The sequence below is a fragment of the Rhamphochromis sp. 'chilingali' genome, assembly GCF_963969265.1.
Source record: "Rhamphochromis sp. 'chilingali' genome assembly, chromosome: 9".
Lineage (NCBI taxonomy): Eukaryota > Metazoa > Chordata > Actinopteri > Cichliformes > Cichlidae > Rhamphochromis > Rhamphochromis sp. 'chilingali'.
In genome coordinates, this window is record NC_137936.1 from 40,264,864 (window position 1) to 40,289,097 (window position 24,234).

The 24,234-nt window shown below is 48.8% G+C and overlaps 2 protein-coding genes across 2 annotated transcripts in view; one reads left to right on the forward strand and one right to left on the reverse strand.

Annotated features, from left to right (window-relative positions):
- Positions 1-12,570, reverse strand: part of rnf123 (ring finger protein 123) — a 109,579-nt gene extending 97,009 nt beyond the window's left edge. Inside the window, exons 1-16 of the mRNA XM_080892507.1 lie at positions 12,400-12,570; positions 11,706-11,888; positions 11,538-11,622; positions 10,279-10,352; positions 10,079-10,176; positions 9,876-9,930; positions 9,520-9,605; positions 8,765-8,851; positions 8,620-8,687; positions 5,966-6,091; positions 5,328-5,442; positions 5,114-5,218; positions 4,257-4,382; positions 608-700; positions 333-401; positions 132-254 (exon numbers count right to left, since the gene is read on the reverse strand). Of these exons, the coding sequence (XP_080748633.1) occupies positions 132-254; positions 333-401; positions 608-700; positions 4,257-4,382; positions 5,114-5,218; positions 5,328-5,442; positions 5,966-6,091; positions 8,620-8,687; positions 8,765-8,851; positions 9,520-9,605; positions 9,876-9,930; positions 10,079-10,176; positions 10,279-10,352; positions 11,538-11,622; positions 11,706-11,787 (1,392 nt within the window). The 5' untranslated portion in view covers positions 11,788-11,888; positions 12,400-12,570. The remainder of the gene's footprint in view (positions 1-131; positions 255-332; positions 402-607; positions 701-4,256; positions 4,383-5,113; positions 5,219-5,327; positions 5,443-5,965; positions 6,092-8,619; positions 8,688-8,764; positions 8,852-9,519; positions 9,606-9,875; positions 9,931-10,078; positions 10,177-10,278; positions 10,353-11,537; positions 11,623-11,705; positions 11,889-12,399) is intronic.
- Positions 12,571-14,000: 1,430 nt separating this feature from the next.
- Positions 14,001-23,709, forward strand: aldh4a1 (aldehyde dehydrogenase 4 family, member A1). Its single transcript, XM_080892502.1, has 15 exons — positions 14,001-14,187; positions 17,043-17,136; positions 17,236-17,328; positions 17,416-17,463; positions 17,602-17,757; positions 17,851-18,000; positions 18,571-18,645; positions 19,221-19,408; positions 19,972-20,045; positions 20,125-20,321; positions 21,553-21,600; positions 21,696-21,848; positions 22,187-22,308; positions 22,437-22,555; positions 22,828-23,709. Exons 1-15 carry the CDS (start codon positions 14,147-14,149, stop codon positions 22,938-22,940), a joined length of 1,671 nt encoding a protein of 556 aa, XP_080748628.1. The 5' UTR covers positions 14,001-14,146; the 3' UTR covers positions 22,941-23,709.
- The last annotated feature ends 525 nt before the right edge of the window (positions 23,710-24,234 follow it).

Genomic DNA, 24,234 nt, shown 5'->3' on the forward strand with positions numbered 1-24,234 from the left:
CGCACGTCACAGAGGTAAACGGCCTCTCTCTGTTTGAGCTTCGCTGCTTTCAGCTTAATGACTTTGACACACTCGATAACATTTCGTCAGGAGCGAGGAGACGCAAACGGCAGAGCCTCGGTTTCTCTCACCTCTTTGTCGAAGTGCGTGGGCCACCAGGTGGTTGGGATGAGCTCCTCTAGCCCCGCCTCCTTCACCCTCAGAGGAGTCTTGATGTAAAAGAACACAACCGAGCGCAGAACATCGAACGTGAGCTTCGGTTAAGGAGAATGCCGCGACAGCGGTTTAAATGTCACAGAGCGCTTTCGCTTGGCGGCTGAAGGATATAAGACGTTGCTGAGCAGGTACTTCCTGGATTTCTCGTGGCGCAGGATGGCCGTGGTCAGCCGCAGGTAGTGGATCTGAAACACAAGCACATCAGCTGGAGAACATCTGGAAACACGTGACATGAAAAAAAAAAAAGATTTTAGATGAAGTTTGTCGCCACCTGCACACAAACATTTAAAGTTTGGTCTCTGAAGATGAACCTCCTGTGTCAGTGAGGTCGCTCTGCAGGCCCCGCCCCCTGACCTTATATAACCTGTGGGGCTCTGTTTGTTTGTCCTACCTGGAAGCCCAAGTCTGGGATGATGGGGGAGAAGCGGTAGGCCCTGAGTAAGGACATCATGAGTTGCTTCAGACACTCGTTCACCTCGTGGTCCTGCAAACAGAGGACAGAGGACGCAGAGGACAGAGGACGCAGAGGACAGAGGACAGCAGATGAACGCAGAGGACAGCAGATGAACGCAGAGGACAAAGAGGACGCAGAGGACGCAGAGGACAGAGAGGACAGAGAGGACGCAGAGGACGCAGAGGACAGAGAGGACAGAGAGGACAGAGAGGACACAGAGGACACAGAGGACGCAGAGGACAGAGAGGACAGCAGATGAACGCAGAGGACAGCAGATGAACGCAGAGGACAGCAGATGAACGCAGAGGACAAAGAGGACAGCAGATGAACGCAGAGGACAAAGAGGACAAAGAGGACGCAGAGGACGCAGAGGACAGAGAGGACAAAGAGGACGCAGAGGACAGAGAGGACGCAGAGGACAGAGAGGACAAAGAGGACAAAGAGGACGCAGAGGACGCAGAGGACAGAGAGGACAAAGAGGACGCAGAGGACGCAGAGGACAGAGAGGACAGAGAGGACGCAGAGGACAGCAGATGAACGCAGAGGACAGCAGATGAACGCAGAGGACAAAGAGGACGCAGAGGACGCAGAGGACAGAGAGGACGCAGAGGACGCAGAGGACAGAGAGGACAGAGAGGACAGAGAGGACGCAGAGGACGCAGAGGACAGAGAGGACAGAGAGGACAGCAGATGAACGCAGAAGACAGCAGATGAACACAGAGGACACAGAGGACAGAGAGGACGCAGAGGACAGAGAGGACAGAGAGGACAGAGAGGACAGAGAGGACACAGAGGACACAGAGGACAGCAGATGAACGCAGAGGACAGCAGATGAACGCAGAGGACAAAGAGGACAGCAGATGAACGCAGAGGACAAAGAGGACAAAGAGGACGCAGAGGACAGAGAGGACAAAGAGGATGCAGAGGACAGAGAGGACGCAGAGGACAGAGAGGACAAAGAGGACAAAGAGGACAAAGAGGACGCAGAGGACGCAGAGGACAGAGAGGACAAAGAGGACGCAGAGGACGCAGAGGACAGAGAGGACAGAGAGGACGCAGAGGACAGCAGATGAACGCAGAGGACAGCAGATGAACGCAGAGGACAAAGAGGACGCAGAGGACGCAGAGGACAGAGAGGACGCAGAGGACGCAGAGGACAGAGAGGACAGAGAGGACGCAGAGGACGCAGAGGACAGAGAGGACAGCAGATGAACGCAGAAGACAGCAGATGAACACAGAGGACGCAGAGGACAGAGAGGACACAGAGGACAGAGAGGACAGAGAGGACAGAGAGGACACAGAGGACAGAGAGGACGCAGAGGACAGAGAGGACAAAGAGGACACAGAGGACGCAGAGGACACAGAGGACGCAGAGGACGCAGAGGACACAGAGGACACAGAGGACGCAGAGGACGCAGAGGACGCAGAGGACAGAGAGGACGCAGAGGACAGAGAGGACAAAGAGGACGCAGAGGACAAAGAGGACGCAGAGGACAAAGAGGACAGAGAGGACAGAGAGGACAGCAGATGAACGCAGAGGACAGCAGATGAACGCAGAGGACAGCAGATGAACGCAGAGGACGCAGAGGACAGAGAGGACACAGAGGACAGAGAGGACACAGAGGACAGAGAGGACAGCAGATGAACGCAGAAGACAGCAGATGAACACAGAGGACGCAGAGGACAGAGAGGACAGCAGATGAACGCAGAAGACAGCAGATGAACACAGAGGACGCAGAGGACAGAGAGGACACAGAGGACAGAGAGGACACAGAGGACAGAGAGGACACAGAGGACAGCAGATGGACGCAGAGGACAGCAGATGGACGCAGAGGACAGCAGATGGACAGAGAGGACAGCGAGGACAGAGAGGTTTCAGGCTGTGGTACTCCAGAAAAACATCCTGATGCAGACGCTCTACAGTAAATATCACCAATTTAAACGAGTGCTTTTAACCATCGCCTCCTTGTTTGAACCTCCGGGTCCTCCTCTGTGGAGTCTGGGTGCCACCGTGAGGCGGTAAATAAACCAACCATCAGCTATTAGGAGATCTGTACACATGTTCAGCATGCTGTCACTTTTATTTAGGAGCTCAGCATGAACTGTCGGCACTACACGTGCTCGAAACATTCACAGGGTTTCTGCCTCAGAGGCAGCGGTTGGAGCAGAAACACCCACACGGACGTGTGTGACCAGTCGACGTTGCTATGGTCACTACTCATTTAACCCAACCGTTAACATTTTAATTGAACCTTAATACCCCAAGATGGAGCAACCCTTCAAGCTCACAGTGGAGATGAGCTTTGTTTGACAGCCGGGCTCCCCTTAGCGGGACAGGGCGGAGCTCAGCCATTCAGGAGGCGCCCTGAGTGGAGCAGCTATGTCTCCACATTGAAGGGAGGCAGCTGAGGCGCTGGCCTCCTGGAGGTGGTGTCCTGGGCAGCTCCGACGCTTCCTACAGGAGGTGAAAGTACTGTGCAATACTCCAGAACATTGTATTATTATTAACTTGCTATTATTGAACAAAGTGCTGATGTTTTGTTTTTAACAACCACACGTCATCCATGCCGTCATTAGTTTTTATTCATGTATCCTCAGATGTGGAACTCTGCAGGAGAGCATCCACTCTAAGAAGTTTTTATGCATCTGTCCCAAGTTACAGATTCATCTTGATATGAAGAAAATTTCAGCCTGTTGTCTTTAAAGGTTTGTGAACTATTCGTGAAAAAGGCAAAAAGGCCTGAAAGTGGGTCGACGGACCATAAAAAAGAAAAAACCATCTTGAGTTTTGGACACATGACGGGGCGATGCAAACCCAGGGCCGCCTCCTGTGAGGAGATGGTGTACAGCAGGATGCGTCTCCCTCTTTTTGAGGTCACTAACCAAGAGGAGCTTTCAGCCCAACCTGCAGGTGATGAAGCTTTCTCCTCATTGGCTGACACAACAGGAATAAATAAAAGATGCTGATCGAGTGTTTGTGCGGCCGCATCAATCCGAGCTGCTTGATGAACGGACACAGTAAAATGGAAGGCGGGGGAGTTCGCACTGAAGAAAACATGAAACTGTCTCAGGAAAGAAACACCGACAGGTGTGCGCGTACACCGACCCTCGTCAAAAGGTATTCTAAAGGTCGTGATGCGTGCTTTTAATAACCGAAGTGGAGCTTTACCACAGATCATCAACAGCAACCAGCTGATCAGACCGTTCTGGAAATGTAACATTTTTAAATGATTTGTTACGTTCGTGGTTTTCACAGTAAAAACCTGCGTTTCATGTTTTTGTGTGACTTTAGCTCGAAACAGGAAGTCATGATGAAAACGCACCTGTACAGTCGGACACGAGGCGGAGCTGCAACAATGAGGTAAACAGGTGTTAAGGTGACGGTCCACAAGGCCAGGTATAAATGCAGCAACTTTAAATGACGTCCCTGAACCTGAGCGCGTCCTGCTTCTTCTGTTTACACGTCTTGTATTTCTGTGCATGTTTGCAGTTACCCTGTGGACGCACAGTCCAGTTTTTGGGTTTAGGCCTGCGGTGGCTGGTGGGGCGCCATGGTTGGAGCAGTGAGCCGAGCGTGCAGATTTACCTCCATCAGCAGCCAGAAGAGGTCGAGCAGCTGCTGGATGAGCGGGTGTTCGTCCACCGAACCTCCTCCCTCCAGAATCCCCAGCAGGAAGTTCATCAGCACGTCCTCCACCAGATACACCTTACACTGCAACCAGACAACCCCACCATCAGTGCACGTGACCTGATGACATCACATTTTCAGACAGAGGTGATTTCATCCATTCAAACGCATCGCCTGCACAAACAGCGCCCCAAACAGAGGATTTAGTTTCCACTGTGGATGGATTTAATCAGCTGCAGAGCACGGTGCACGAGAAGTCTGGGAACTAAAACAAAGGCCATCTCCAGTTTGCTTCAGTTCATGTGGCTGCATGCAGTCTGTTCTTTTAAACTTTACAGTTACAGCTCTGATGCTGGATATAAAATCCAGCTGAATAATCTGCTTCTGTTTGTTGTGTCTCAGCCTCACAGCAGGATCATGAGAAACAGTCTGAGTGACACTCAGCTCATTATTAGAAACTTTATGCTTCGTATGAACCACGACAGGAAGCGAGCCGACGTAGTTTATGCTTTTCCCTGTCGTCTCTTCTCCGTGTATTTAAATACGAGTGACAACGTCTGATAATAAAAACGAACTCTAAAAACAGACTCTGGTGGAAAAGTCCTCATCCAGAAACACGGACGACAGGAGCAGCCTCGTTTTAACCACAGCGCTGTTTAAGCACTTTGATTATTCAGTTAATAACAGAGCAGCGGTCAGTTTTAGCGATCTCTGAACACGCCCTGTTAGCCTCACATCGGTATCTTTGGGTGGTTTTCAGTTTCCTGACGCTTCATGCAATAAAGGAAAAAAGCTACAAACACAGCATATTTCACCATGAGTGGAGCAAAGTGGTTAAAGATGTGAGCCAGAGTGACGAGGACGGTCGGCTCTCCGTGAAGCCTCCACACGGCGCAGTCCTTCTCCACCAGCCTCTCCTCCTGCAGCAGTAAAGGACAGACAAAGGACGCACCTTTCACTTTACCTGCACGTCAACCAAACACCAGGCTGAAGACAGGCAATGCCATTTTCACCTGCTCGTGTTCCTACCTGAGCGTCGATGGCGGTGGACAGGACGTTCTTGATGTAGCCCAGCAGTTTGTGGGCCTTCATCAGGTCTGCAGCTGGAGGGTTCTGGAGGGGCAGGTAGCCGTCCACGGGGTACGTGGGTCACAGTCGGGTTAAAGACAAACTCACGACACCACAGCAGCATTTATCCAATCGAATTCAACTCATTGGTGTGTGTTATCTGGCTTCATGGACAGATAGAGCTGGGTGTCATCTGCATAGCAGTGAAAATGTATGCTATGTCTTCTAATGATGCTAAGGGAAGCATGTATAATGTAAACAGAATTGGTCCTAGCACTGAACCCTGTGGAACTCCATAATTAACCTCAGTGTGTGAAGAGGACTCTCCGCTTACAGATGTTCCAGGGAAATCTTTCACAGCAAAAGAGTTGTACAAACCCATAAAGCCAAACAGCATTTTTCAGATGGATGCTGAAAAAATACAATGGGACCAGCTTAGTTAAAAAGAGCTCAGTTTGAAATCCTACGCCTGTAGAAGCTTCTCTGTGCCGTCCATGACTCCACCATGCAAACGTACGGCCCTGATAGCTCCCAGGGGAGTGGCGCTAACACCTGCCGGCAGGGCTTCTGGACACTTTGCGATTAGTTGTGAAGGATATCTGAGGGGCCTGCTGCCGAAGTTGAAAGCCACTGACTCTTTAAAGGAGAGGCTGATGGCGGGAAAGTAAGCGATGCCAGGACCCATCTTAATGTTGGTGAAGGCCGTCCCCAAAGACTGGCCGTTCCTGAGGACACAGAGGACACGCTCAGTGCTTTACTAAACAATGAGGACACATCAGAGAAGACTTCAACCACAAACGGAGTCACTGACAGCTTAAAACCTTTTGATTCAGTCTGCAGACCAACATGTACAGTCTCATCTGTGACGGCCAGAAATCAGAATGATTTACCCAAAAAACTCCCTGAAAGGTTTATCAAAGGAAACGTGCCTAAACCTAATAACTGGCTGGGTGCGCCTTAGCAACAACAACTGCCTTCAAGCATCTGTGATAACCGTCAGTGAGTCTTTTCCAGCTGTGGAGGGATTCTGGCCCAACCGTCAGAATTGTTGGAGGGTTTGAGCTAGGGCTGGGCGATATGGCCTAGAATCCATATCACGGCATAATTTGAAGCATGTGCAGTAACGATATATATCGCGATATATTCTTTTCTTCTGTATAACGTATATTACTCACTATTAGGCACACAGGTGCAAGTGTTGCATTTTGACGAGAAATTTATTTGGTGCAAAGAAAAGCTGAATTTGAGTGAACAAAACTCATTCCTGCGTGCAAAAACTGTATTTCAGTGTTTGCTATTATCCACACACACACACACACACAGCAGCCCCTCTCGCTCAGTTTTTGCATTTGCGCTTCCTCGCAACATTTCTGCCCGCGCGCGCTCAACTCTTTCTCTACACCGTTATATTTGTGCCACAAAACCAGCCAATCACAGACTTGGATGCAAAAAAATCTGATTGGCTGTTCTGGTCTCCAATCAGCTCGAAATGACAAAATGCAATATCCCAGAATCCATTTCATCCAAAACTCAAACGAGGCAGTGGCGGAGGAACACAGAGGGGCGGAGTTTGAAATATTACTCTTTCTGGGTCACAAAATAAACTTTTAAGATATTTTCATGCGAGAATGTTTCTGTGTAAACTTCTAATATCTGCTCGGTTCATCAAGACATCACATATTTGCAAAAGTGCTCTCACGTTTTCGGAGATGCCTGTTACATGCATTCAAACGTACAGCTCTGCTGTCACTTCCAACATAAATGAAGACAGAAAACTAAACAGCAGTGATGTTTGTAGGGTTACTGAAGTTTGGCTAGCTGGTATATAATGATGTGCTACGTGATTGCTAGCGACACAGCTATGTTAGCATAGCATAAACACAGTGAAGCTGGAGGATGAACGCTAACTTTCGATAATAGTTAACATGAGGGTTCCTGATGGTTAGAGACAAATGCAATCGCATGGCAGGATGCTGTAAACGGACCAAACTTCAGTCAGGAGAACAACTGAGATAATCCATCCACAATACCAGGTTAGTCATTAATATACTGCAACAACATGGGAACAGAGCAGCTGGAGAGAATTCAACATTAATGAATCAATGGTACAGAAGTGGAGGAAGCGCAGGTTTTGGCTTTCCCCATCTTCCAAAAGTGCTTCGTTTCTTTGCTATGACTGTCGCCCGGCATAAACATTGCAGATGATGTTTGCAGCCGCTGCGATGCTTTCGACCAAAACAGGCGCAGCTTGATGACACCATCAACATGCGCTATAGCGGTATAGTCAAAATCTCTACCGTTGGCCAAATTTATACCGTTTATACTGCCCACCCCTAGATTGAGCATGAACTGCCTTTTTAGGGTCATGCCACAACATCTCAGTCTGACTCAGGTCATGACTTCGACTAGCCCACTCCACTAGCCCAAAACCTTTAGTTTTTCTAAAGCCAGTCAGAGGTGGACTTGCTGCCGTGTTCTGGATCATTGTCCTGCTGCAGAAGCCAAGTCATGAACACATGTCCAGACATTCTCCTTCAGGAGGTTTTAGTAGATGTCTTCAGGTCCTGAGGCAGCGACACAGCCCCAGACCGTCTCACTACCACCACCATACCCTACAGCTGGTATCATGTTCCTTTCCTGAGATGCTGCTACTTTTACGCCACAGAGGCTCAAACTTTCCAAAAAGTTCAACTTTTGTCTCATCAGCCCAGAGTATTTTCCCAGAAGTCTTCGGGATCATCGAGATGTTTGAGGCTAGACTTTGTGTTGTTTTTGGTCAGCTTTGGTTTCACCTTTTTACTCCTTAATAACAAACGGTTTCATTTAGAAACTGCATTTTGTGTTTACTCGAGTTTGTCTAACATTTACATTTGTTTGATGTTCTGAAACATTTAAGTGTGACAATCATTCTGTATACCTAACATACGCTACAGATGTTTCACAGATGTTGCTTCTAGTCTACTCTGTCGTCACATTTTCTCAAAATTACAGTTTTATCTTTTTTTGTAAAGTCAGCTGCTCTGCTATCAAGAAACCTGTCTGTTTTTCTGATTGGTCACTTGCTCCAAACTCCGCCTCTGTCACAGGCTCATGCTGACAGCTAGCCTGATAAACTCCGGGCTGACGTTAGGATAAGTGAAGGACAGAAAGCCATCCTGATATGTTGATGATCAGAAGTTCTCGGTTTGAACCAAAGATGTAAAAAGACGACCAAACGGAGGAAAGGAGGGAAGGAAAGGACAGAGGGACTCACAGGCAGAACGTGATGGTTCCTTCATCCAGGTCTATCAGACAGCTCACGATGTCTCCTGCTGCCCACGACTGGGGAGAGAAAACACGCCGTTATGGTCACATGATGAAACAGAGGGGCAGATCCCAGCGTCTGTGTTCAAGCTCACCTTTCCGTAGTTTGTCGTCGTCACGTTCCACTTTCTCACTCTGTTTCCGTCGTAAGCGTACGAGTCCGGCGTGTCACCTACACCCTCCTGAGCACAAGAACACACTGTTCAGCATCGCCGTGCCGCCATCCTTCATGGGAACGGATGCAGCAGAGGTGAAAAACAGACAGTTTTTAATGGACGCCCTCAGACACCAGCCACAGAAAACTCAATTTAGCTCTTTGATTGAAGCAAATATCCAGCTTCAATTACTTCTTTTTTAAATTTACCAACAAATATTCCAACGTTTTTGACACGCAACATTAATGTTGCGTGTCAAAAACCCTTTAATCAAGCATCAACCTCCACATCCTGCAGTTCCTCTGACGTCCAGCAGAAGCTCCAGCAGTGAGTCCACACAGACTCGCATTAAAACTTTGCAGCGGAAATAAAAAGGTTTAAATCCTGATACACAAACTGTTTGGTGTGTATAGATCATTTCCTCCTTCATAACAACAATATTGAGAAACAAGAAGAAAGTCAGTCCTTCACAGCTGTCCCAGTTTTCCATGCGGCTCACGATTGAGCCCCCGGGTTCATGTCTGCAGTCTTAATGGAGCCATTGACGCTCACTGCGTACTTCTGCAGGATGAACCTGCAGCATTTATTTATAACAGCTCTGACCAGTTCCCAGTCGAGTTTCATGTTTTGTTTTCCCTCACAACATGCGCCGTGTCAAGGCCTTTACAGGGTTCATCATCAAGGTGTGTGTATACCTCCTGATTGAAGCGACAGCTAAGGGTACACCAGCCTATCTGCATCAGACCCTGAGAGGAGATCAGCACCTCGTAGGCCCACTTCCCTGCAGACAGAAACAGCCCAAAATCATTCTCCACATCACAACAGTCGCCTCAGGGTGCTTTATATTGGAAGGTCGACAATAATACAGGAAAACCAGATCAGACGACCTTTCTAAACTGGACTTTTATTGTGAAAAGCAAGCCCATCTGCAGAGAAGGTCACACTTCCTGTGACAGTTTTTTGTTTCAGGGCTCATTTTTGTTGTGTGTCATATTTACTGAGTCAGTTCAGCACAAACCCAAAAGTCAAAGCTTTTTCTGAGACAACGTACCTTTATAAACACAGGTGGTCGCTCGGATGGAGCTGAAGTTGCTGTGGCCGATGACCTGAATGCAGAGAAATTCATCACCCTTACACACTTATCACACATAGGAAGTGTTTTTCTACAGTACCAATCAAAAGTCTGGACAAACATCAGCCACGTGTCCAAACTTTGACTGGTTTCACTGGTTTATGGTCTCCGGCGTGTCTCACCCCCAGCAGGTCGTCGTCTACAAACAGGAGTCCTTCAAAGCCGCTGGTGTGATCGAGGACAACGGGCTGAGGACCCAGACGACCGTCCACAGCCTGACCTGCACAGGTTCAGGTGACGGTGTTATCAGACATTTGAGCTCGTTCTGAGTCACAGAACATAAGGTTTGGTTTTAAAGGCAGACAGACGCTTCCAGCCTTACCGTCCTCCGTAGGCGTGTCCTCAGACAGCAGCTTCTCCAGGTGAGCAGGTAGATCCTGGAAGCCCAGAGGCTTCCTGAAACCCAGAGCGGCAGGAAAAGACGACAAAGGGACAGAAAAGATTTTATTCTCAGAGTTGTTCATTATCGTTTCCTCCTTTCAGCTCAGTCTGATTTTTCCATTTAAACTTCGTTCACTGACACAGAGACCAGACTCGTTACACAGAAAAACACCAGCACACGACTCTCACATCAGGTAATCACAGCACAGTCATTCAGTTAGAAACAAACCCAACAAATATTTATCAAAAAAAAGAAAAATAACAATTATTAAAAAACTATTTTGGGAAGTACAACAGTTTGTAAAAAAGACAAGAGAAAGAACTACATCCTAAAAAAAACCCCTGAAACATAAAAGTCAAAGAAGTCCACGACTATAAAAAAAAAATCTTCCTACAGCATGAACCAAGATTCAAAAACAGAATAAAAACAAAAAGTTAGATAGAAAAAGAATCGGACTTAAAGTCAAAACTACGTCTACAATAAATCAGATTTTTTCCCCAGAGACAATCACAGAAATAAGAAATCACCAAAAAGAAACTGGTTACATTTTAAAATGTGTTATATAAAAAATATGTTTAAAGAAACAAAACAATCTGACTATTTATAAACACACACCCAAAGTTCATTTTTGCAGATTATTAAACAGGAAAAAAATATAGAAAAATAAGGTTAAAAATGAACAAAATGAAAATTTACAGTTAAAAAACAAATGAAAAAAGTTTTACATGATTAAAACGTTGATGTTTGTTTTTAGATTTCATGAATTGTATCCGAGTGTGTGTGTGTGTGTGTGTGTGTGTGTGTGTGTGTGTGTGTGTGTGTGTGTGTGTGTGTGTGTGTGTGTGTTTAAAGCTGCTGAAGGTAACATGAACCTGGCCGGCTTAAATAACGAGGCTCTGAGTCACTAAACAGGAACTCAGGACACACGCGCACGCACGCGCACACACACACACACGTGCGCGCACACACACACACACACGTGCACACACTCAGAGTAAGCAGCAGCTGTGACCGTCGGCCTCATTCCTGCGTCTGGTTTCAGTTTTACAGCCTCGCACATTTAAAATAGAAACAAAATCAGTTTGTGTTCAGTTTGTGTTTAGAGCTGTAAAAACTGAACCTGATGGTGGTCTCGCCTCTTACCTGCTCAGAGATGTGCATCGGGGGGGGGGGGGGGGGGTGTCACAGCATGAGCTTACCTGAGCGAGGCCAGTGTGGGTCCCTGTTTGGTGGAGGGAAACACATGGTGTAGGTAGTCGCTCAGCATCTTCTCGTTCACGATACCTGGCAGAGGGACAGCTGACTCAGACAGACCAATCGGAGGGCAGGAGTGGTGGGTACGTGCTGAAGTGACTGAGCATTCATACCTGTGGATCTCGGCTTGTCCATGTCTGACGCCAGCCTGTAGTTACGGCGGGTCAGAGCGGTGCCGCCTCCCTTAGAACTCATGGTGTCTGACTGGAGCCACCTGACCCACACACTGCTGCCAGAGACACACCTGTAAACACCACCACCATCGTCGTGTCCAATCACAGCACAGGGCAAGGCAGCTGTGTCACAAACAGCAGCCACATGTTCAGGAGAGCGCCTGGCACCTGACATAAACATCTCCTGCCCTCTCTGAGTCATTACCGTGTACTTTTACTACTTTGCCCCAATCCTACCTGTGTACTTTTACTGCCTAAAGAATTTAATCATGCTGGATTTACTTTAACTGTATGTAACTGATACACTGCGATTACCCTCTCCTAGGTCTAATATTATGTACTTTTATCACCTTGCTACATACAGCTGATGATGAAGTGTAGTCTCGGGGTAGCCCTGAGCAATGATGAAGCACAGCTAGCTCGGCTGTTAGCATGCCCCCTGACCCCCGTTAGCTCACCGGAGCACTGAGGCTCGGCAGACCGGTCCGTTATAACCCTGTCGGCGGGACTTTGGGGGCTGAGTGTCGAGGTAATCACTGGACACATCAGTCGAGCATCGCTCGGCTGTAGGCAGTTACATGTCACACAGCTGGTAGCAGGCTAACAGCTAGCGGCTAATGACAGCGACACTCACCGCCTCCGGCTGCTCGGACGGGCCGCTGCTCCGCTGTAGCCGCCGCTAGCTCTGGTAGTCCGGCTGATAGTTGTGAATTGAGCCGCTGGATATCGGCGATAAGAACCTAATCTTCACAACAACACCGGAGTCTTATCTGCTGTTAACGCCTCTCACGGTACGGAGGGCAGACTGGGACAAGAAGGGCAAAGACGAAAAAACGCGAAGGCAGAAATGTGTGTGTGTGTGTGTGTGTGTGTGTGTGTAGGTGTGTCGTCGTTAGTTTATGGCTGATCAAAACACAATTAAATACAAATACAATTAAAAAGTTAAATTAACGTTTTTAAATATTATTACAAATATAATATTATGTATTATGAGCTTTAAATATAAATGCTAGCAGCAGTTCACAAATAAATTTAAAACAGTCTTACATGCAGCATCAAACACACGTTAAAATATACTGTGACTCTGTGGTAGGCTGAAAACTGTGAGACAAGAACATTTAGGAAGATATGAATATGAAAATATAAGAATAATCATTAGTTGGTTAAACTGGTCAGAAATTATAACTGATGGAGTCATTAAACTCTCTCTGAACCTTTCAAATCAAAGCATTGTTTTTGTGCATATGCAGTAATAATGTTCAGAGGGCACACCTGGCTTTACTTCAAGAGACTCCACCTGAGAACCTGTGGATAATAAAAGATCTCGTCTCGTCTTGAGTTCAGTCAGAGGTTTATGTCTCCATCTTGTGGTCCTTCTGTGTCATTACTGACTGCAGTTCACGCAGATGACAGCAGGATTAAATAAACGTTTTCATGACGTAAATGACAGCATGACTTCAGAGAGCCAACGTGCTTCATCTTTGGCTCTCATAACTTAGCCATCGTTCATGGCCACCATTTAGTCAGAATCAGAATAAAGTATTCTGATTATTTTCAGCAGCTCTTCTCAGAAAGATAATCCACCTGCTCCTCCTGGTTTCACAAGTCCAGTGAACCTCAGGACTGGAGCCAGCCCAACACAAATATGAACAGGACAGCCATGAAAGAGGCCACTTTAATGTGCATGTGATTTATTTAAAATACAGAACACATGTTGAGTTGTATACTTAACTTAAAAAAATACAATTTCTGTTTAATTTAAGTTAATACTATACAATTCAATTTTAATAATGAAGCGCAAAAGTATCTATAAAATAAAAAAAACATTAAATATGAAATACAATCAAATAAATTATCAGAGAGACACTGCAGACTTGACCGAAAGATCAAGAACATTGTTAAATATGGAGCCTCGTTCCGACCCCTGGAATATGGCCTCTGATTGGCTGACCTGTTTTAACCCTAACCCTAACCCTGTTTTTATTGGTTACTGAGTAGCCAATGGCAGATTCGCCTGTGGAAGGTTCCATCGTAGGTAGTGGGGAGGGGGGATCTATGATTCCTGAAGGTTTGTAAACATATTTGCTCTTCTTTAGTCCAATCTGAGAGATTAAGAGTGGTTTTCTAGTGACACGTTAGTAAAGTAGAGTTATGTCACCAATGCGTAGCGACAGCGTGAAGCACTTGAACGATATAAGTAAACCAGTGTCCCCTTCCCGGTCGCAGTGAGTTGGGATGTGTGTGTAGTCGACGAGGGGGGGTCGGTGTTACCTGAAAGTTGATTCCGATCGTTTATTGATCCATTCTCCGGCCAGATCGGCTCTGCTAGCGGGTCTATAGGCTTTTTCCTTCAGCGTGAATCAGCGGCCTGTGGCGGGAAGATGCTCCACGTGAGGGCGGCCGTGTGTCGGTCCTGGAGGGGGTAGGTCTGCGCATGTCTCCCGCACGAGACTCCTTGAGTTCTGCAGCATGTCATTTAGCTAATTAGCCTCCTCAGGGCCTCCGACTCCGATAACCTGATCGATAACCGATGCTGTAACGGGACGGATCATGCGTGGAGGTCCAGGCTGGTCGTGTGGGGCGGTAACGGTCCAGTGGGTCGCTTGTGACAGGTTTACAGGTTATGTAATGACACCTGACCGGCAGCTGCTGCCTGAACTGACTGCACACAAACTTGAACCAAGTACTTTTACTCAAGTACTGTACGTTTAATACTACTTTCATAATCCAACACATTCAGGGAAATGGAAGGGAGCACATGTAAGAAGACACCTGCTAGACATTGTTACTGTTGGATGTTCCATTCTCTAGGGCAGAAATACCGTGGTAACTCGCACATCTCATGGAGGAATAAACCACATACACGTTGTTAGAGTTTTACTTCAGAGGCACACGCCTTCCTCACACACTTCCGTATTTATACCTTTCAGATTAAGAGCACATACATATATGATAGGGCAACAGTTACCTTTCGCACCTCCGGTGGTGCCATCTGGGTACCACTCCATTAATCCCGGAAGATCTTTAAGAATACATTTTATTACGCCATTTACCTGAAAGGTGTGTTTACCCGAGAGGCTCAGATGAAAACAAACAAGATATCTTACAAACATTTGATAAAGAAGTCAGTGTGTAAACTTGGTGTCAAACAGCTGGTTCCAGGAGCCACAACCAAAGGGACCAGTCCAGGCCGGAGGGCGTGGAAAAATACCTAAATTCAATTCAGTTTTATTTGTACAGTAATCACAGCAACAGTCATCTCAAGGAGCTTTATAACGTGAGGTGAATAACATGAGCAAGCACTTGGTGGCAGTGGGAACAGGAAGAAACCCTTCAGCCGTGTAGTGCTGCGCAAATAAAGCAATGAACCAGCAATGAACCATTTCACCAACTGTACTGAAAATCGGTTCATTCATGCAAAGCGTCGTTTCAGTGACATCTAGTGGTGAAAAAGGAGACAGCGTAACAATGTTGAACTAATGGTGCTGAGTGTAATGAAGGTCTGCGTGGACGATGAAACACAATTTTGCAAAGATGGATGGTCTGTGGATTCTGTAAACTGCTGTTATGTAGTAGTTTGAAGAAGGCGTGCCGGGGAAACGGAGGATGTGAGGGATGGTGTGGTTGTTTCCATGGGATCGAGATTTTAATGACAAACAATCATTTTCCACTGTTTTTGTTTCTTTTCTTGTTGAAAATGTCTCCAGCTTTCAAAAACGCACATTCACACGGCACTGAGGCGATACAAAGCGTTATCGACGGTTTCAACCAATCATGTGATTTATTCAGGGGACCTCATTGGTCACATGTGATTTTCCACACTGAAGCAGTGGTTCAAGGAAAATGCACCTTGGAAGCGTTGGAGTATCGATGTCATGCTGCCTTCACCGCCTGGTTTTATGGCGTGGCCTGCAGTGCACGTGTAATGACACGTTCACCTGTACAGTCAGTCATTTACATTAAAAGCACACGTGGCACCGCGGGCTCTCTTCAGATCACACCGGCCTTATGTGGGCCGTTAAAACGGGGAGTTTCAGGGGTGTCGATGACTCTGGGTTTACAGTGCAATTAAGTAGCAACAGAGCTTTCAAAATAGGAGCGATGAGGATTCTGAATTATGGATGGTTTTGTTGTCCTGTCTGAGTGAAATGATGATATTTGAGCTCCAGGTGAATCTGTAGCCTCGCCTGGGTAACCTCTGTATGTGGCAATCCTGAGTCTTTACATTAAGGTCAGTTCTGAAGTTCAACCTGACATACGTACCACACGAACGCCACGTGTGTTAATCAAAATCAGAAGAGCTGCTTGTTAACGTTAAGGTACTGCTACACGGGATTACCTGCTCGTTAAGGTCATCCACTGCGTTTCGCATGATTTTCACTGAACGGGCTCAGATTCATTTTGCTGTCATCGTTTGGGCCGCAGAGCCACATGGGTGTGTGTGAATGCCCGACATGCCGCCAGCCGGCGTGTCGCCGCCTCCTCCTCCAATGCAAACAGCAGCTGGCCGACCTTCTGCTCAGAGTTCAGACGGGTTAATCATAGATGAAGGAGGCGCTGCAGCGATCCGGCTCAGCTGGATCCAGCTGGAATAACCAGGTCGTGAGAAACATCAGCAAACAGCGCGGCTCTACAACGGCCTCGGTTCATCTTCCTCTCACGCACACCTGCACAGATAAACAACAGACCCAGCAGAGAAACATGTAAGTCTGTAATGTCAGTGCTCTGAGACGCTCGGGAAACCGCGGCAACTGATGCAACCACCAATAGGAGGAAGGATGCGTGTGATTGACATGTGGGGGGGGGCGCGACACATTAGGGGGTCGCAGAGAAGAAGAAGAAGCTGTGACGTGAAGACATGGAGGTCCTGACAGACGGCTTCCCTTCAGTCAGCTCATCCCTGTGACAGCAGAAAAGCTGCAGAGAGGAGAGAGAGTGTGTGTGTGCGTGCGTGTGTGTGTGCGTGAGTGTGTGAGTGTGTGTGTGTGTGTGGCAAGGTTTTTCTGCGCAGTGTACCAGGGGCACGGAGAAAAGTTGTCGTACCATAGGTACGAGGTGTGTGTGTGTGTGTGTGTGTCTTTGGTTACTGATTAGCTGCACAGTTCAGGAGTCCAGCATCCTCCCAGTGGGACCAGTTTGATCAGCTCAAATCCAGCTGCTCCAGGCTGGTTTTATGTACCCTGATGTGTGTGTGTGTGTGTGTGTGTGTGTGTGTGTGTGTGTGTGTGTGTGTGTGTGTGTGTGTGTGTGTGTGTGTGTGTGTGTGTGTGTTTGCAGGTTTAAGACGTTCCCCTGTGCAGCTGTGGAGGTGAAGAATGAGCCGATCCTGAGCTTCAAAGAGGGCAGCCATGAGAGGGTGGAGCTGCTGAAGGTCTGAGCTCACTCTGCTCCTCCTCCCCCTCTCCTTCTTCTCACTCCTTCGCCCCTCCCTCACCCCTCTCACTCCTTACTCCCTGCTGTGTGTCTGCAGGCCTTGGCGAGCCTGAAGGGGAGGACGGAGGAGATCCCGTGTGTGGTGGGAGACGAGCACGTGTGGACCAAAGACATCAGATACCAGCTCTCTGTGAGGAAACGCTGGTCGCTCAGTCTGGTCACGTTTACCTTTAGCGCACGCTGAGGGGTCACCGCTCTCTCTCCTTTCCTCTTGCAGCCCTTCAATCACTCACACAAGGTGGCGAAGTTCTGCTACGCTGACAAGGTGAGCTCATCGCAGGTCTGAGTGACGGAGGTGCAGCGTGACGGGACTCCTGCCCTCTAATCGTGAAGCGTCCGTGCTCTCGGGGCAGAAACCCTGGTTGTCAGTATGTTTTGGTCATGTCCTCTGTGTCCCGTGCAGGAGCTCATCAACAAAGCCATCGCGGCGTCTGTGGCGGCGAGGAAGGAGTGGGACCTGAAGCCCATCGAGGACCGAGCTCAGATCCTCTTCAAAGCCGCTGACGTCATCAGCGGACCCAGGAGAGCCGAGATCCTGGCCAAGACCATGATCGGACAGGTACGGTAGGTGCGAGCCGGGGGGCGGTGACGGATTAACGAGGGGCGTGTCCTTACAGTTGTTTCCCTTGTTGTCTCGTTTGTGGGCGTTCAGGGGAAGACGGTGGTGCAGGCGGAGATCGACGCCGCCGCGGAGCTCATCGACTTCTTCAGGTTTAATGCCAAACACGCCATCGAGCTGCAGCGGCAGCAGCCGCTGGACGCAGAGGGAAGCACCAACACGCTGCTGTACCGAGGCCTGGAGGTAAAAATCAGGTTACATCGTGACTTCCTCGCGTAGGAGACCCGGCCACCCGACGCGGGATGTCCCAACGCTGACGTCAGCAGACGATTGATGAATTCACAGCTCGACCGTCAGCTGTTTCTGTTTGACCGTGAACTCGGAGTCACATGCTCACGCTGTGGTGGCGTTGGTTTGGAACAACCTGCTCGTTAAAGCGAGCCACGTGTTCAGTATGACTCGAGAAGAAGCGCCGTGTGTATGAAGGAGGCTGAGAGTTAGCTGTAGCAACAACAGAAACACATTTTACTCTGCACAACATGACATCACTTCCTGCTGTCGCCATAAGTGGAAGCGCGATGATTTTGTGTAGTCCAGCGCTGGACCTGCTGTGAAGCGCTGGTCACGGCGATGATTATGATGGTTTTCTTGTTGCGTGTGCTTTTTTTTTTTCTGTGAACCCGTGAGTGGAAGGAAACGGCGCTCTGGGGCACGTGACATGTGGAACGCCTCCCGTGTCACACGTAACCAGGTGGACCTGTGAGGCGGTGCTTCGGCTGCAGCTGACCGCTCTCATGTCTTTGTTTCTTTCAGGGGTTTGTAGCTGCTGTGGCTCCGTTTAACTTCACTGCCATTGGTGGAAACCTGGCGGGCACCCCGGCTCTGATGGTGAGTGTGGTCGTGTCAGCTGACTCACAAAAGCCTCTTTCACCGCCGCGCACTTGGCTCCACTCGGCGTGACTCGGCGCGAGGGGTCGTTATGAGCGACGCGGCCGAGCGTCCCGCGACGTCAGCTGTTTCTGCAGCTCTGCAACTTCACCAACCAGCTGAGATTCAGTGTCTGATGTTCGAGTCCGACTGTGAATTTAACTCACACTGTGTGCAGCCCACTGGTGGCTCCACGTTCTCTTCTGACTTTAATGAACAGACAGTGCAGTGCGAGGCTGCAGGTGATGCGCCCGACACCTCCCACAGGTCAGATTCAGGTTTAAGGTTCCCAAAGCTCCAAGATGCCGGACGATTTCCCCGTAGTGCCGCCGCTCACGGACCTGACTGCCACGCTCCTTCTGGGGAGAAGTGCATCCATGCTGCGTGATTGATTTGTTTATAATAGACCAGCATGACACTGCTCTTAATAGAAGCAGCTGTATTTATTAATTCGCTTTTTAATAAAGTTGTCCTGTTTCAGCTGTGGCTGATGGAGGATCTCTCCCTGATCTGTGGACTGTTTTCATGTCTTCCAGGGTAACGTCGTCCTCTGGAAGCCGAGTGACACCGCCATGTCTGCCAGCTACTCTGTGTATAAAATCCTCAGGGAGTGCGGCATGCCGCCAAACATCATCCAGTTCTTGCCCGCTGACGGCCCCGTGTTCGGAGACGCCGTCACCGCCTCGGAGCACCTGGCAGGCATCAACTTCACCGGCAGCATGCCGTAAGGATGTTTACGACTGTTTCCACACAAGAATGTCCTGCAGAGTCTAAACATTCAATCTCTGAATCTCGCTGTGCACCAAAACTGGAGCTCCGCCTTCTTGGACGCTCTGTTAGTACAGTGACCTCACAGCAGTTATTGATCAGATCATTAAAATACTCCAGAAGACTCCAGCAGCACAAACACAGTCCACAGGTTCAGTTCAGGTGAAGCTGTGTCAACCAAAAAGGCCACGCCCCTAATAATAACAAGCAGTTTAAACAGGTGAGATGTAAAAACATTGTCCCCTCCCACAGGTGTCAGCTTGTCTCTGACTCCTGTTAAAGGACTGAGCAGCATATAAAACTGTGACGCTCGTCCTTCTTTCATTCAGCCGTTATAACAGTTGTTATAAATGTTAACATGCTGACTCGCTGCCGGCGCCTCTGCTGGATGTCCGTGGAACTGCAGTTTCAGCTTGATTTGTCAGCGTGTCCGGTTCTTTCAGCTTTGTCAGAGTTGATGAGTGAAACGTCTTTCGTCCTCCGCCTGTACGTCTCTTACAAACGGTTCTGTGTTCGTAGGACGTTTAAGCGTCTTTGGAAGCAGGTCGCGCAGAACCTGGACATCTACAGGACTTTCCCTCGACTGGCAGGAGGTCAGGAGCGCTCCTCGCTGTCTGCTCTCACTACTGTCTTTAAAAGCAGCTCGTGTCCATCACTTCTTTGTGCTTTCAGAGTGCGGGGGGAAGAATTTCCACTTCGTCCACACGTCAGCGGAGGTCCAGAGCGTTGTGACGGGAACCATTCGCTCGGCGTTCGAGTACGGAGGTCAGAAGTGCTCGGCCTGCTCGAGGATGTACGTACCGGACAGCCTGTGGCCGCAGATCAAAGAGCAGCTGCTCGCCATCCACAAGGACATCCGAGTGGGCGACGTGAGTACAGAGAGCTGCTGCGTGGTCAGGAGCGGCTTTGCTCGCTTCAGATTTCATGTAACACGTTCAGTTTGGTTTTTATCTGTTTGGGCTTTTTTAATAACGTCAGCCGAGAATCAGAACGGGTCATTGAAAACCTCTTTGTGAAGGACGACTCGGATCTAACATCGCTCGCTGACAAACCTTAGACACGTGTGGACGAATCGCCCGCATGTTGAGACAAGTGTCGTGGTGCCGGCTTCACACAGACCCACTAATGTAAGCTGAGTTCAAGTCCCAGTGTAAAACTGGGACAAATGGGCATCCTCTATCCTCCTCTACTCCTCTGTTGTTTGTTTTTAAGTAAAGCAGGCGTTGTAAATACACAGAGCAGCTCTGCCACAAAGAGATTTACCCATTAAATTCTTAAATGACACAGCAGCCTTCAGGATTAGTGGTTAAGCTAACATCACCTGGATTATTTCTCTATTCAAATGCAGAGGGATGAGTTGGCTGACACACAGTGACAAACATGCTGCTCCCTGACTTCTCCCAGCAGGCTCCTGTGGTGGTGGGGAGACCAGCTGTTCTGTGTGTTTGGAAAAAGAAACGCCCGCTGTCCCAGCTTTACACCAGGACTTGAACGCAGCTTACATCTGTGCGAAGCGGGCAGCATTAATCTGTGTCTTTTGACCGCGTGTGGATGTGGCGTGTCCTGTGCGTATCAGCCGATTCGTCCGTGCGTGTTTGAGGTTTTGTGGGCGAGTTGCAGATGTTAGCGTCGTTTCAGACGTGCACACAGAAGCGGTTTGAAAAGTCTGAGCTGTTCATAAGTGATCAGGATTTATTCAGGTTAGATGTTCATTAATTCAGTTTTCAGTTGTGCCAAATTACAACAGGGAGCTTTATACTGTAAGGTCGACCCTACAATAACACAGAGAGAAAAAGCCAACAATCATGTGACCCCCTATGAGCAGCACTTTGGCAACAGTGGGAAGGAAAAACTCCCTTTGAACAGGAAGAAACCTCCGACAGAACATCCAGGTGATTCAGCCTGACGTGCAGAAGCATGCAGTCATGTTCACTCTCACGTCCTGCATTATTTGAGCGTTAATGATTTGCAGCAGGTGACTCAGTCAGCCGTGGGCCACAAACAGGACGTGGGGGCGGTCCTAAAGTTTCGCTCTGAGCAGGTTTTAAGTGCAAGAAGTGCGTGATGTTTGAGTCTCACTGATTTCCTCTGTTTTGTCAGCCTGTCGAGGACTTCAGCACCTTCTTATCAGCCGTGATCGACGACAAGGTAAACATCCCGTTGCTCGGAAACAACAAAAGTCTCAGTGTTAGTATGTCGGTGGGTGTACGTCATGAGCCCCGTTTGCTCGTCACCTCCTGCAGTCGTTTGGGCGGATAAAGAAGTGGCTCGAACGCGCCAAGTCTTCCCCAAACCTGAAAGTCATCGCCGGAGGAAACTGCGACGACAAGAAGGGCTACTTCGTGGAGCCGACCATCATCGAGACCAGAGACCCGCAGGACGCCATCATGAACGAGGTACGGGCCGCAGTAACCGTCTCCCTGCTTCCTGTGTGCATCCTTCATGAGTCCTTGTTTACAGTTTCATGTATGTAGCTTGGCGAGCGCGCACAGGCGTGTCGACGAGCTTGTCTCAGGTCTGTTAGCGACACAATGTTTGACAGCGAGCACAAGTATGAAGTGATGCTGCGTGAGCGTCCATGTTGTTTTTAAAACCCCACCGCCAGTGTCACGCATCATTATTACCTCAGCTGCTTTCCTCGCGATGGCATGTTGTCATGTTCACGGCATCTGCGTGTGTCCGCCTTCCTGATCCCGTGTTTCTGCGTGTTTAAATGAACACGCGTGTTCTGCAGGAGATCTTCGGGCCCGTCCTCGCCGTTTACGTTTATCCTGAGAAGGACTACAGAGAGGTTCTGCGGCTGATCGACGCCACGTCGCCGTACGCGCTGACCGGAGCCGTGTTCGCCAAGGACGAGTAAGGCTCGCCCTCAGCCACTTCCTGTTTGACTGTCAGTGGGTTACAGTGAGAAAGAGGCGGAGCTCTAACAGCAATGGATTCAGAGGAAGTTTGAACTCTGTGTGTTCTGGTTGTTTCCGTCACAGGAAGGTGATCGACGAAGCCTCCAGCGTGCTGAGGAACGCCGCGGGAAACTACTACATCAACGACAAATCCACCGGCTCCATCGTGGCTCAGCAGCCGTTCGGGGGCGCCAGAGCTTCAGGTTAGCGTCGCCGCTGCTCTGACCTCAGCTGGAGCGTAACAGAGTACATTTACTCGAGTACTTCCTGTTTTGCCGACGGTTTCTTATGTCTGATCAGAATATCGCAGATATGTCTGAAATATTTGTCAACGCCTGTTACACGTGTTACGTAGTTTGTCCACCAGAGGGCACTTTACCTGTCGGGAACGCCAAACAACGACTCCGAGCAAAACGTAAGCGAGGACCAGACGACGTGTGACCATAAGTTTAGTGCTGTTTGCTTTGTGTGGCAGGTACAAACGACAAACCTGGAGGTCCTCACTACGTCCTCAGGTGGACGTCTCCGCAGACCGTGAAGCGGACGCACGTCCCCCTCACAGAGTGGAAGTACCCCTACATGGGCTGAGGAGGAGTCCGTCCGTCCGCTGAGACCACGCGCGGCCCGATCACCTCCTCGTCTCGCTGCACTGAACGTGTCTTCCATCCTAACACGGCTGCTTTTCTAATCAATCATGGTAGAGTCATCAGTGAGGTCCTGTGAGCACGGCAGGTTCAGGTGTGCGGCTCAGGCCTCAGCTGAGATGATCGGTTCATTAATCAGTCGGTATCTGTCCTGTTAAGAGTTATCATTGGTTTAGAGTTCGTGATTTAAAACTCTAGTCGAAGTCTCAGAGATCTGCGTCCGTTTCCTGTTTTAGAGTTTTTTCCATTTCTGTGTGACCTCATTTCCTGTGTGACGTAGAAATAACTTCCTGTTTGAGAGCGCAGACAGTGGCTGTGTCCCAATTAAGAGACTGCACGCTTGAAGTACGCAAAGCTGTGTGTAAGGTGTCTCGCGGTTAGTATCATGGTTGCTAGGCAACCTGAACAGCGCGACGAAGCGTATACCGTCCCATTTCACAAGCCTCTCGCTTCCACACTTCTCGTACTTGTAGTGCGCACCGTACGTAGTGCGCGTACTTCTAGCGTGCAGACCCTAAATGGGACACAGCCAGTGAGCGTCACCTGCAGCAGAGCCCACACTGACTCGTCATCGGGCTGCAGCACAGATGTCCGTCCCTGCCGGTCTGGACTCGACTCGCGTCCGTTTCTTTGACTCAGAGCTGTGTTTTCAGAACGTGCCTGCCTTAGAAAGTCTGATGGTTACTTTTCAACAATAAATAATGGAAACATTTGGTCTGTTATGCTCCTTGTGTTTGCTCAGTCTCACTTCAACAGTATGCACACACATCTATATACCTGCAACACATCAAGTTCATCAGGGAGGATATGAAAAGTGGCAGGTTAGACGTCAGGTTTCCATCAGTGATGGGAACGCCTAAAAGCTGATGTAAAGCTACGCATGCAGATCAGTTTTTAAGGTCTGTTGCTGTTGCGCTCACAGAGGGAAGGTAAAGGCTTGTAGATGTAAATCTGAAACAAGCTCTTGTAACTGCATGGCACTGGATTGGCTTTGCTGACGGTGAGAATTACCTGATAGGAGGCTGCTTGCAGCCAGAAATACTGCAATGCTGCATCGGAGACTTCTGCTATTATACGAGCACTTCCAGGACAGAGATCATGATGGGATGGTAGATGGCGCTGCGCAGCAACCAGTAGCACCGACGTGACAAAGCCACGCACACGATCACACGAAGGGGTCTGCAAGTGAGAAGGACAGCTGCACAGTGAGATTTACAGTGAGGCCAAATATTTATTTA